The 12973-nt window shown below is 55.6% G+C and overlaps 1 protein-coding gene across 10 annotated transcripts in view; it reads right to left on the reverse strand.

The window, feature by feature from the left end:
- EP400 (E1A binding protein p400) overlaps window positions 1-12973 on the reverse strand; it is a 114566-nt gene that overhangs the window by 48986 nt on the left and 52607 nt on the right. For all 10 annotated transcript variants that reach the window (XM_060118582.1, XM_060118581.1, XM_060118580.1 and 7 more), the window contains 7 exons: window positions 9437-9573; window positions 8249-8418; window positions 7728-7902; window positions 7489-7625; window positions 4532-4718; window positions 2080-2246; window positions 462-628 (listed from right to left, as the gene is read on the reverse strand). In XM_060118582.1, coding sequence (XP_059974565.1) covers window positions 462-628; window positions 2080-2246; window positions 4532-4718; window positions 7489-7625; window positions 7728-7902; window positions 8249-8418; window positions 9437-9573 — 1140 coding nt within the window. The remainder of the gene's footprint in view (window positions 1-461; window positions 629-2079; window positions 2247-4531; window positions 4719-7488; window positions 7626-7727; window positions 7903-8248; window positions 8419-9436; window positions 9574-12973) is intronic.

Below are 12973 nucleotides of genomic sequence, written 5' to 3' on the forward strand. Positions count from 1 at the left end.
AACAACACAGGGGACTTGACGTTGAGGACCCCGTGGATTAGGGTTAGAAGACAATTTTTATTACCTTTTCTGCCATTTAACCCTATCCTTCTTCAAGTAACAATCAGGTTACATTGAAGCGGTGGCACAGAACACAAAAGCAGACTTCCTCAGAAGTTTCATAAATGACTTCGACATGCGTTTCCCAACATAAAAGAGAACGTTTCTGCTGAGGTACATCTTCACCATCACATCAACAGTAACTCGACTAAGAAGGGGATATCTTATACGGTTCAAAGACATAAAAAAAAGCTTAAAACTCACGTGAGAACTACACATGGTCTCCTGGGCAGAGCCAGAGTGGACGGTCCCACTCCTGCTCAGAGGAGTGGTCACACGTCCCCATGGGGCCAGGGAAGCACGAGGAACTTCTTTCACAAAAACCCTCTGTGGTGCCGGGCACACCCCCACAAGAGGCATACCTTTTGCATCCGGATTTGCAGAGAACGTGGCGATGGGCGGCCGTCCTCGAACATGGCCCTGCGGCGTGGCAGCGGCTGTGGGCGTGGCCGTCCGGGGCGGGTGTGTGCTGGGGAAAGCCACGGTGCGGCCCTCGGGCTTCTGGCCGTACTGCACGGGCTGAAACAACCTGGACGCCCGAGCGCGGGCAGGAAGACACGAGCACTTCTGAGACGTGGCAGGCACAGTCTCCTGGATGGGCCCCGGGGATACAGGGTGCCCCGCGGGCAGTGGGGTTCCCACACCCTGGGTGCATTTAAAGAGGGGCGGGGGGATTTCTAAATGCTGTGCTAAGAAGCAGCGCTCACCAGGGACCCTGAGGGAGGTGCTTAGTACCTAAAAATGGTACATCTACCCCAACGCTTGGGCGATGCAGGGGTGAATGTGATTAAGTTCCCATGAACGTGGACTAGAAAAACTGCATCTAACACATAAAGTCCATTCTACTACTCTTTTGAATAAGAGTAAAGTGGGGTGAAAAGTCAACTTGCACAACTAGATAACAAGGCAGTACAGGAAATGGAGAGAAACAGCAGAAATGGTAAAGGCACCCCACAGGCACCAGTGGGTAAAACTGTGAAGGGGGATCCGCACCATGGCTGCTTTGTCCGATTTATCACAGGCAACATGCTCCTCCTATTTCTTTAACCTGGAAAACCATGATGGCAGGACTTCTATATCAAAACCCCCGTGCAATGTGCAGCCAGCAGAAAGCCACTAAACGAGGCCAGGCCAGCCCCAAGAGGACTGCGGCTTCGTTGCCCTGGCCATGTGTTTAACTGAGGGCTGCAGGCTCCTGTGAGCGTGGGCCACGCAGCTGAGGCGAGGGTGGTCGGATCCAAGTCACCAGGGAGGTCACACAGAGAAAAGGCAACAGGAATGGGCTGCCATCTGCAGAGCTGGCCCGTTTCTCTCGAAAACACCTGTCTGCTTTTTCTTTGTTTTTAGCTGGAGCACAGAGTTGTGCACAAATCCGGCTGCACGGGTGTGGCCTGTCTTGAATCACGTGTTTCGAGTTCATACATCTGCACGCACCGCTCCTCCCAGTCTCGTGGCACCTGCATCATGTCCCTGGAGGCCCTTGATGCTGCAGTCAGGGGTGGAGCCTCTGCCAGACCTCAGGGTCCCAACCCTGCCCCCCCCGCAGTGCTCCCCTGCCGACGGCTGCCACCACACCCGCACCAGGTCAGAGGCAGCCTGACCACCCCGCCCCTGACCACCTCCCCACGCAGAGCCCTCCCAAAGCCCAGCGCTTCTTCAAGATGATGAAAAGAGCCTCTCCTGTGCCCTGCACACCCCTGCTGTTTATCCCAGGATCCAAGGACATCTGGGCAATTAATTTCCAGGAGAAGCAGAGAGCCAAATTAGATGATTAGCCTTTCTTTTCACAGGCTGTAGCCCCAGTTCTCGTGTGGAGCTCCAACCCGGTGGTCCCAGGTCTGCCCGAGAGGCTGCGGGGCCGGGGTCCCTTTCAGCAGGAGAAGAGGGGATGCCACCCAGACCCCCCGACACACAACCAGCCAGGACCCAGCCAGAGCTGGCCGGTGAGCAGGAAGTGACGCTCCACACCACACTACACACCTGCTGGGCTTCAGTCTGACGGCCGCTGGCCTGCCCGACGGTGGCGGCGCGGTGAACAGCTCCTCGAAGAGTTTCCGTGTCACCTTCTTCTTACCCAGCAGTTCTGACTCGTGGCGAGTCATTTTATTTTCTAAGCCAATAAGATCAAATATAGAAAGGTCGGTTTCCTAAGGAGAAAAAGAAAACAATTTTGCTACAGGAGGCAGGAAAAGAACAGCTGACTAGGAATCCAAGTCGATTCCAAACCGGGAAGGCCAGGCCCTGAGCAGCCGTCTTGCTGAGCGGCACCCGCCGGACCACGGTGTGCTCAGTTCCCCAACTTAAAGGTGGGAGTGATGGCACGTGGTCACCCCGAGTGGCAGTGGGAAAGGAGAGGTGGCACTTCAGAGACAGACTAGACTCAGCAGAGAGGGACGAGCCTGGAAAACGCTCGTCTCCACAGAGGGAGATGCTCGGCCTCGTTGGGAAGGCCGAGGGAGAGACCCTAGCGCGCTGGTGCAGGTGCAGTGGGCGTGTGGCACGTCGCCATGTCCGGAGCCCTGGGGACGTTCACTCCACCTGTGCTTCTCTCGGATGTTCTCACTCCCACCAGGATGGCGGGAATCAAACAGGAGGGACAGCAGGTGTGGGCAAGGATGTAGAGACGTGAATGCCCCCACCCCCTCACACCCTGGTGGGGATGGGAAACCTGGCAGCCACCATGCAAGGCAGGTGATGAAAAGGTTCAACATGGACTCAGCATGTGACCCTGCAAGCCCCCGCCCATCAGACATGTGCCCAAGAGGAGCCCCACGAGAAGGGAGCCCCACGCCCAGGCAAAACCTGCACATGAATGTGCACTCACAGTGGCCAGAAAGTGGAGACCACCCAAGTGCCCATCAGCTCGTGGGCGGATGAACATACTGCGGTCCATCCAGACAATGGAGGGAGGAGATTCTGACCCAGGCTGCAACGTGGATGAACTCTGAAAATATTATGCTCAAGTGAAATGAGCCACTGATATAAATTATCTGGACCTGGTGAATCCACAGAGACAGATGCAGGTAAGTGGCTGCCAGGGCTGGGAAGGGGAGGGGGAATGGGAATGACAGTGCGTGTGGATTTTCTCTCTGGGGTCATGAAACGTTCTAGCATTAGTGGTGATGGTTGCACAACTCTGTGAATATACTCAAACCAACAAACTGTACGCTTCAGAACAGTGAGTTTTACGATAATGAGCTACCTCAATAAAAGTGTTTTTAAAATGAAAACACAACATAAAAACTACTATCCATGAAACATCTCCCCGCCCCACCGGTACCTTGAGGTAGCCTGCTTCTGACGCATCTTTATCCCCCATGGCTCAATTTTTCTTTAACTCAACGAAAAACTCATCCCTACGTCATGAGTAGTAATCGTAAGAGTGGATGTATGTATACGTATAACTGATTCACTTTGTTGTACACCTGAAAGTAATACTATAAATCAACTACACTCCCATAGGAGAGTAGTAGGCATAGCGGCAGGAATCCCATTCATCACGTAACTCACCGCATACTGCTTACCAACCAGGCCCCTCCTCAGACCATGACGTACACTAACTGACCGATTCCTCACGCCTTCCCGGTGTGGTGAGGAAACCGAGGCAGACTGACCACCCGAGGCTGCACTCCTCATGGGGCAGAGCCGGGACGTGAGCCCCTGCAATCTGGCCCCAGGGTCCCTGTCCTGTCCACACCCCGAACCTGCACAAGCCTATCGAAGCCACAGAGCTGGTCCCTGTTTCTCCGCATTTGTGAGACCTCGGTCCCTGGTCCTCTGGGGTGGAGACAGCCAAGGGGAACTCAGGCAGCAGCCTGCCCGCGGCCAGCTGGTCTGGGCAAGCTCTCGGCCTCCCGCGTGGAAGCCCGAGCAGGAACGACAGCCCCTGAGGGCTCGGCATTGGCCTGCCGAGAGCCACGAGCTCAGCACACCTGTGCTCAGAATCACCCAACCTAACCCGATCTCTTTTGTTTTAAAATTTTTGGTTTTGGAAAAACGTTCCAAAATTACCCCAAAATCCAAACACAGAAAGGTATACAACTCTACTTTTTTGGTCAAAAAATAACCGAGTTTCCCCACCTAGAGACAGTTACTAACATTTTAACGGAAAGGCCCCCGCAGGCCTCAGACCGCGCGCGCCTGTGAGGACAGCCCCGCGGTCCCGCCGTCCCGAGCCCTGCGCTCCTCCACACGCTCTGCTGTTTCTCAGGGGCCAACGGCCGGCGAGGAGAACCCTCCCTGCTCCTCACGCTCACCCCTCGGGGCCTGTTCCAAAGCGGGTTCTAGGTCGAGGGGAAGGCCCATCACACCGCCACTCGATGCTGCCCAGCATCAGGCGATGGCGAAACGCAGGATGCGAGTTAGTGGAGACTGACGTTCCAGAAGCACCCGGAACAGGCCTCAGGCAGAGCCACCCGCACCCTCTGCGTACCTTCCAGAAGTCTCGGTCAAGCGCCTTCAGGATGAGTGAGGCCGAGCGGCACTGCAGCGGCCCCGCTGTGTAGGAGGACTCCGGGAGCCGGGGCGCCACCAGCCCGGGGTGGTTGCAGATCCGCTGCAGCCGCAGGAGGATGCTCAGCACGTCCACAAAGCGCCCGCTCTTCAGAGCTTCCTGCGTCCTGCGTGTGGGGAGAGACATAAGCACTGCCTTGGCTGCGAGCTCGTGCCGGCCGGGCTCCACAGACACGCAGTCGGTGCGCTCTCCCCAGACCTGGCTCACACGGCTGCGACATCCAGACCCACCTCCGTGCGGTGAGGGTTCTCAGACTCGCTCACCGCCCCCGTGACACAGGACGGGCGGCCGGAGAGCCAGGGCGCGCGGCAGACGCGAGCAGCCCTCCTCGCCTCCTGCCGGCAGGGACGACGCCATTCTCCACGGTAGCCACGATGAGCGCCGGCAGGCAGTGGCGGGGTGAGAACACCCGGCCTGGGGGAGAAGGCCCTCAAGGGGCAGGGGTAAGAGCGACTGGACGGGGTGGTCCGGCGAAGGAGGTGACCCGCAGGCCTGACACTGCGCCGGTGCCAAGGGGGCCACGGCGCGGGGGCTGCATGGAGGCCAGCTGAGACCTCCAGGCTGGGGGCCCCCAAGGGCGGCCACAGAGCACAGCGTGCCCAGCGGGTGAGGCAGGAAGGAGCCGTGGAGCGGGGCGGGCAGGGACTCGGGAGCAGCGGGGGAGGAGAGGGGACGGGAGGACGGGAGGACGGCCCGGCCGGTGGAGCAACAGCATCCTGAGACAGGGAAGCCTAGTGGAGAGCCACGTCTGGGGAGGCCAGTCCCGCACACATGGGATGTGCGGTGCCGGGGGGCAGCTCAAGCCGCCACAGGAGGATGCGGTCAGCCCGGCAGCCCAGGCAGCCCCCGCCAGGACGGAGCGCGTGGGCGCAGGGGCGGAGCAGGGTGGAGTCGGGGACGCGGACAGAGCACAGGCAGTGCCAGAGAGCAGAAGGGGAGAGGGGAGGGCGGCCGTTCAGAGGCCAGTGATATGTCTCTGGATGAGACAGGAGAGAAAACACGAGAGACCAAGAAAACTGCAAATGGAGGCTCCTGAGGGGCTGGGCTCAGAGCCCGCCGGAAGGACTGTAACAGAAACCAGGAGGAGGTGGCGCCACCACAGGCGGGTCCACACGGGTGGGTCTGCAGGGCTCTCCGGGAAGGCGGTAGAAACGTGTACACAGTCGCCACGCAGAGGGCAGGAAAGCGCTGACCGGGAGCGATGCTCAGAGCCCACCCGAGGACCCCGAGACCATCGCGTCAACACGCACTGAGGTGTGCGGGGCACACCCGGGAGCCGCCGTGGGGTCAGCGCAGGCCTGCTCACAGCCCCCCGTGACTTGACCAACAGGCCCGAGAGAAAGAGGTGCAGGGACCTAAGACGGGGAATCTCCCCGCCGCTCCATCGGGACCTTGCGGCACAGGACAACCTAGGCTCTGCTGGCCCAGTGGCTCCCGGATGCAGGGGCCTCTCCTATGGGCACACAGAGAGCATCCCACACTCGACGAGCGCGACTGCGGTCGTCACTGCCAAGCACAACCCAAGCGACGTCCCAGGGCACGCCACCAAAGAGCGACAGGGCAGGCATCCCGAGGACGCCGGGGCTCCGTCTGTTTGGGTGAAGGGACGCCCTGGCCGCACGAGCCCGCGCCTGCTGGCCCAGGACCCGCCCTCTGCGCACACTGCAATTCTCTCCGGATCAGCACAGACTGAGACAGCTGACCGCCAGCAGGCGCCAGCCGTGCCGCGGGCTGTCTGCTCCTGCAGTGTCCAGGAAGCAGGATCTGTCACTGCACGTGTTGTCAGGGGTGGGGTCTCCACAGCTCCTATGCCTGACTGAGATGGTCAACGGCCTGCCACAGCACAACGCTGGCTGCCAAGGACTGGCTACTTACATTCTGTCCTAAAGCTGTCTAAAAAGAAGCCTATGACACGAGCAGGCAGTAACAGCAAAACCCTCTCCTGCACACCTGCTGCTGCGGACACTATTTGGACCACGTTACGCACTTAAGCACACAACGCTCGCAACCAGCCCAAGAGCATCTGCCCGCGTGCTACGTACGGCTGTGCCAGGCGACCCAGCTCCCAGGGCAGGGCCACCGCCCCACCACCTGCCTCCAGAGCCTCAGGGCCCCAGCCCGCACCTGTGCCCAGGCCCACACCCTCGCCCTCCACGTCCCGCCCACGAGGAGCGGGCAGGTGAGCCAGGTGAGCAGCCTGCCCGTCACCTGGCACAGAAACGTGGGAGCTTGCTGTGGAATGCTGAGCCCCCGCTTGGGCTGCCAAGGGTGAGTTTGTGGGGAAACTGGTGAGCTCTGCACAGAGCGCTGTAGTACTGAGTGCAAGTACCTGTAAAATCTTCGAAACTTTAATCCCATGGGCTTATTTTTGTTTTTTTTTTTAATGTAAACTCAAGAACACAGGGTACATGACAAAAAGAGCTGAACAGGTCATGGGAAGGATCATGGACAGGACGGGGCCCCACCCTTCTAGGGTCCATACGGAGGTGCCCGCGGCCACCCGGTGTGGCCCTGGAGCGCCACCTGCGCCTGACCACACGGCATGGGGGCCTCAGTCCCACGTCCTACATGTGGCTGTGAATGGACGAGCCACCCAATCAGCACGGCCTCCTGCGTGAACCTCCAGTGCAGTGCGGCACCGAGCGGCGTGCGACGCTGTGCTCCTCCTGGGCCGGCTCTGGGCACAGCCTCTGACGGGACCAGGGAGGGGCAGCCTGCCAGCCTGAGAGGAGCGGAGCCGCCAGGGCCGGGCGCGAGCATGGCCTCCAGCTGCAGAAGCCCCCCCTCCCCACCCGCCGAGGAAGAGCCTTCTGGAAGGCCAGAGGGGCCCGCTCCTCCCCAGGAAGGTGGCCAGGAGTGCGCAGCCCTGAACTCACCCCGGCTGCAGGATGACATCCTCGTACAAGGCCTTCTGTCGATTGGAGAGGCGGCACTTCAGGACGTGTTCATATTTCTTCGTTAGCTGCTTCTCCACATCTCTCTTAGTTCTCCGCAAAATAAAGGGCTGTGTCACCTGAAAAAAGAAAGCTCTCCTTTTCTAAAATGAAGTCGTGACACACCCATGCTAAGCCGGGGGTGCTTGTCAAGCAGGACCCGCAGCGGCGGCGCCACGTACCCGGTGCAGCCGGATGACCACTTTGTGGTAGTAGTCCTGATTCTCCTCACTGGGGGCTTTCAGGGGGAAGTGCAGGTAGGGCCTGGAGATGCCCGGGATGAGGAAGTGCACCATGGTCCACAGCTCCAGGAAGGTGTTGTGCAGGGGGGCGTCGATGAGCAGCAGTCGCTGCTGGCTGAACACACAATGGGAGACGACACCTGAAACGTCAAGCTGGGCGCAGAGCCTTTTTCTGGAGATATTCAAGGAAAGGGACAGCGATCCTATGGAGCTCACACACACACACACACACACACACACACACACACACACAGACACAGACACATGCTCACACAGACACACACACAGACACACACACACACGTCCTGAGGAACGGACTGAATCAAACGAGCGCCGTCGGCGAGGGCAGCCCCTGAAGCTGCAGGGCCACCTGGGCGTCTGCAGTTCCCTACGGTCCCCCCAAAGAACCTTTACACCAACAACACCCAGCACACGGCGCGCGGGGGGGGGGGGGGCCAGACCTCTGCAGGGTGAACACGGCCTCCCAGTGCCTTTCGGTCATGCCCTTCACACGCTGCATCTCGTCGATGACCAGGCACTTCCAGCGCACCCGCGTGAAGGACGCGTAGCCCTTGAAGAACTGCTTGTAGGACGTGATGCAGACGTTGAAGCGGTTGGGCTCTGTCCACCCCTGTAGCACAGAAGCCGGGCCTCACTGTCTGCGCAGGAACCAGCGGCCTGGAGAGGACTTCCGCGCGCGCTCACCACCCACCTAACCTGCCCCACCGCCGTCACCTCTCCTTTTCCTCGGTAACCTGCTCTCTCACCACTCAGAAAACAGCTGTTTATGTTTTTATGACCTTTTTCTTTAGGAGGCTAAGCACTTGTGTGGACAAATTAAGAAACTGCTTTGGAGGCATTAACAATCGCTTTTGGAAAACAGATCAGCACACAGTATCCAGAAGTGGGGCTCGCTTTCATAGTATATCATCTTAGTGATGGAACACGTATTCAGAAGATGATAGGAAATGTGAATATCTATGTTGCAGCTGACTACATTCCAAGTTATTAAAAAGCAAATTAATAACCAGAGTTAAAAAAAAAAGAGAAAAAAGAAAAGACCCCTCAAAGTACTCACTTTTTAAGTAAATATTACTCAACACAGTAGAGTCTAATCATAAGCCAAAATTTTCTCTCCGATGAAAAATTGTGATCTGTAACATACTTTTACTTAGAATCTAGTACTAGAAACTACTGGGCAGAAAATAGAAAAATACGACTCCAAATTTGTTTCAGAAGCTCATCTGTTTGTCACAAATATTCCTAATAAACACATCCACGGGAATTATTTTACGGATTTGTAATTCAGAACTCAGGATGCATCACAATTTCTTATTTCTGCCTGTGACAACCAACAGGTCTACAGTTTAAACAGATGACAGGACCACCAGAGACCATCTGAGTTCTGGGGGAAGCTCCCTCACTTCCTGGGAGGTGAACACAAGCCCTGCATGGAACGGCCAGTTTCCTGAGCATAGTCTATGCTTCAAGGGGGCCCTAAGCCCAGACAACTAGAAGGTCTCGTATCTCACAGACGAGTGATGGACAGTAATTACACTAACAAGCATGCGTTGACACTCTGAAATGTGTCTTCTATAGAAATTAAGATGTTTTCTGTTTAGTTCTAGTTCAGGTTTAAACTGACATACCTGTCTCTTTGCCTTGAGTTCTCTATGGCTGCCAACATACAAGAGCGTTTTGAGCCCCGGACACCAGCGCTTCAGCTCGAGCTCCCACTTGAGTATGTTACAGCCCCTCACAACGACAAGATGTGGGCCCCAGTTGCCTACACAGGAGACATACAAGTGCCCTCTGTAACAAAAACCATCCGTCCAGGGCAGGTGCCCGGCGCTGTGCCCGGTCAGCAGGTGTGCGTGAGGCCCGGGCGCGGCTAGAGCAGACATCACTGGGATGCGGGGGTGTCCCCGCCTGCCCTACAGCACAGCCACCACCATCAGGACGGGTCTCTCTCCCGCTCCCAGGGCCCCGGCAGGACGCACTCAACAGAGAGGAGCTGAATGAGTGAGTAGCCAGTAAAATGAGAACGGATTCAAAGAGACCCCATAACGTAAGCAGGGCAAGGACTCTCATCTACAGCGAACAATGCTCAGAAAGGAAAAACCCTCGGCCTCGAGCCCCACGGCCAGCACGGCCCGCTGGCAGCCCCACGCTACAGGCGCCGGTCCACCAGTCACGCTCATCACAGTCCCCGGCCGCCAGTCAGAACACACCCAAACCCATCCCAACCCAGCCCAAAGCACACGGTTTCAACTGCATTCTTCGGAAAAGTAAGCGTTTCTTAAATTTCTGGGCAGTACACAGATACATTTCAACTTCTGTGCTACAAATAAACATAAACCAAGTTAAAAGTCAGAAATGGCAGGCTTGGAAAAAATATCTGTAACACACTCATCTATAGCCATTACGGCTCATAAGCAAAGTGTTATTACTACTGATCCTTAAAAAGAACCACCCAAAATGGGAGAAAATATTTGCAAACAATACAGTTACAAGGGTTTAACATCCAAAATATACAAACAGCTCATAAAACTCAATATTGAAAAAACAAACACCTCAATCAAAAAAATGGGCAGAAGACCTAAACAGACATTGCTCCAAAAAAGACACAGATGGCTAAGAGGCACGTGAAAAGATGCTCAACATGGCTAATTATCAGAGAAATGCAGACCAAAACTACAGTGAGATATCACCTCACACCAGTCAGAATGGCCACCGTCAAAAAGTCTACAAGCAGTCAACGCTGCAGAGAAGGGACCCTCCTACACTGCTGGTGTGAATGTAAGTTGGTGCAGCCACTGTGGAGAACAGTATGGAGGTTCCTCAAAAACTAAAATTAGAGTTGCCATATGATCCAGCAATCCCGCCCATGGGCATATATCCAGAGAAAACTCTAGAAAAGATACACGCACCCAACGGTCACAGCAGCACTGTTCACAATAGCCAAGACATGGAAACAACCTGAATGTCCATCAACAGAGGAATGGATAAAGAAGATGTGGTGTGTACACACACACACACACACACACACACACACACACACACACGAATACTACTCAGCCATAAAAAAGAATGAAATAATGCCATTTGCAGCAACATGGGTGGACCCAGAGATTATACTGAGTGAAGTAAGTCAGAGAAAGACAGATATTATGTTAACACTTATATGTGGAATCTAAAAAATAATACAACTGAACCCATTTACAAAACAAAAAAGATTCACAGACACAGAAAAAAAGAAAACAACTTACGGTTACCAAAGGGAAATTAGGAGTATGGGATTAACAGATACAAACTACTATACATAAAATCGATAAGCAGGGCTTCCCTGGTGGCACAGTGGTTGAGGGTCTGCCTGCCAATGCAGGGGACACAGGTTCGAGCCCTGGTGTGGGAGGATCCCGCACGCCACAGAGCAACTAAGCCCATGCGCCACGGCTGTCGGGTCTGTGCTCTAGAGCCCGCGAGCCACAACTACTGAAGCCTGCACGCCTGGAGCCCGTGCTCTGCAACGAGAGAGGGCACCGCAATGAGAAGCCTGCCCACTGCAGCGAGGAGTGGCCCCTGCTCACCGCAACTAGAGAAAAGCCCGCGTGCAGCAACGAAGACCCAACGCAGCCAAAAATAAATTTAAGAAAAAAAAAAATCGACAAGCAGTTAGGATTTACTATAGCACAGGGAACTATATTCAATATCTTGTAATAACCTATAATGGAAAATAACCTGAAAAAATATATATATAACACTGAATCAGTTTGCCGTACACCTGGAACTAACACAATAATATGAATCAACTATACTTCAATTAAAAACAAAAACACCTAAGAGGAAAATGAACAAGGAAGTGAACAGAAATTCTACAAAGGTTGGGACTTCCCTGGCGGTCCAGTGGTCAGGACTCCGCGCCTCCACTGCGGAGGGCCTGGGTTCGATCCCTGCTCAGGGAACCAAGATCCCACAAGCTGCGTGGCGCAGCCAAAAAAAAGAAAAAAGAAAAAGAAAAAAGAAATTTCACAAAGGGAAAAATACAAGCAGAGGATAAACTCTTTGAAGGGCATGACCTCGTGAGTAGGGAAATGCAAATCAACCCCAGGTGCCTTTCACAAACAAGTTTGTTTGTTTCACTAGCATTTAGCACACTGTTCCATTTCTGGAAAGGAGGAACAAGTGTCTATGTTTGTGAGCATGTCTGTTGACACTTGGGCAAAGCAAGGCAGGACACACACCAGACTGCCCCGAGGGGTCACCACTGGGGATGGAAGCAGGTGGACAGCTACAGACTGTTGGCTGTTTTACTTTGAAAAGAAGACTGGTGAGCTGGCGAGGGATTTGACCAGGACCCCCTCGCTCAGAGTCTCCCGGAGCCAGCCCTCTGCTCTGGAGGAACTGGGGAACTCCAGTGTTATGGTTCCACAGTGAGGAGGAGCCCAAGGACACTGGGCCCCAGGGGGGTGAGGCAGACAGGGGAGCCAGGTCCCAGGTGGGACCCGCTCGGCCCGTCCTGTGCGGAAGCAGAGCAGGCAGCACACGCCTGCCCACTCTCCTTTTGGGCCCCCCAGGACCTGCCGGGCACCCACCTCTCCCCCAGGGCGGCAAGCTTCCCAACATCTGGCCCTCTGAGTCTGTTCCCAGCACCAAGGAGGTCTACTGTGCCCTCCGACACCCACACTAACACAGACCTCTAACCAGGAAGAGCCAGACACTGCGCAGCCTGCAAGGCCCTCAGCTGGCCGGCCGGCAGCCTGCCTGGCTCTGCACCCGCTGGCCCCCGCACCAGCCTCAGCACTGTCCCGTGGACACACCGGCAACCCCTTCAGCCTCTGCACCCACCACCCCACCTTCCCAAGCCCCCCGATCCTGGTGGTCACGGCTTTCTCAGGCCTCTGCTCACAGGCTGTGCCGCGCACGCCATACACAACGGCAACGTGCTGCTCCCCACGTGCTGACTCCTTATTCGTTGTGCCTGCTGTGAGCCTCCCGGGTAGTGGGGGGGCTTTGTTCTGCTCAGAGCTGCACCCCCGGTGCCTACAACAGTGCCTGGAACCAGTGAGGTGCTAGGTAAGCACCTATGGAATGAATAACTGATCCATTTGTTTGTTCAACAAATGAAATAAAATCCCCTACTTTTGAAAGTGTACACTGCTTCCAATTTCTTTCTATTATAAAAT

This window comes from Mesoplodon densirostris, chromosome 15 (assembly GCF_025265405.1).
Source record: "Mesoplodon densirostris isolate mMesDen1 chromosome 15, mMesDen1 primary haplotype, whole genome shotgun sequence".
Classification (NCBI taxonomy): Eukaryota; Metazoa; Chordata; class Mammalia; order Artiodactyla; family Ziphiidae; genus Mesoplodon; species Mesoplodon densirostris.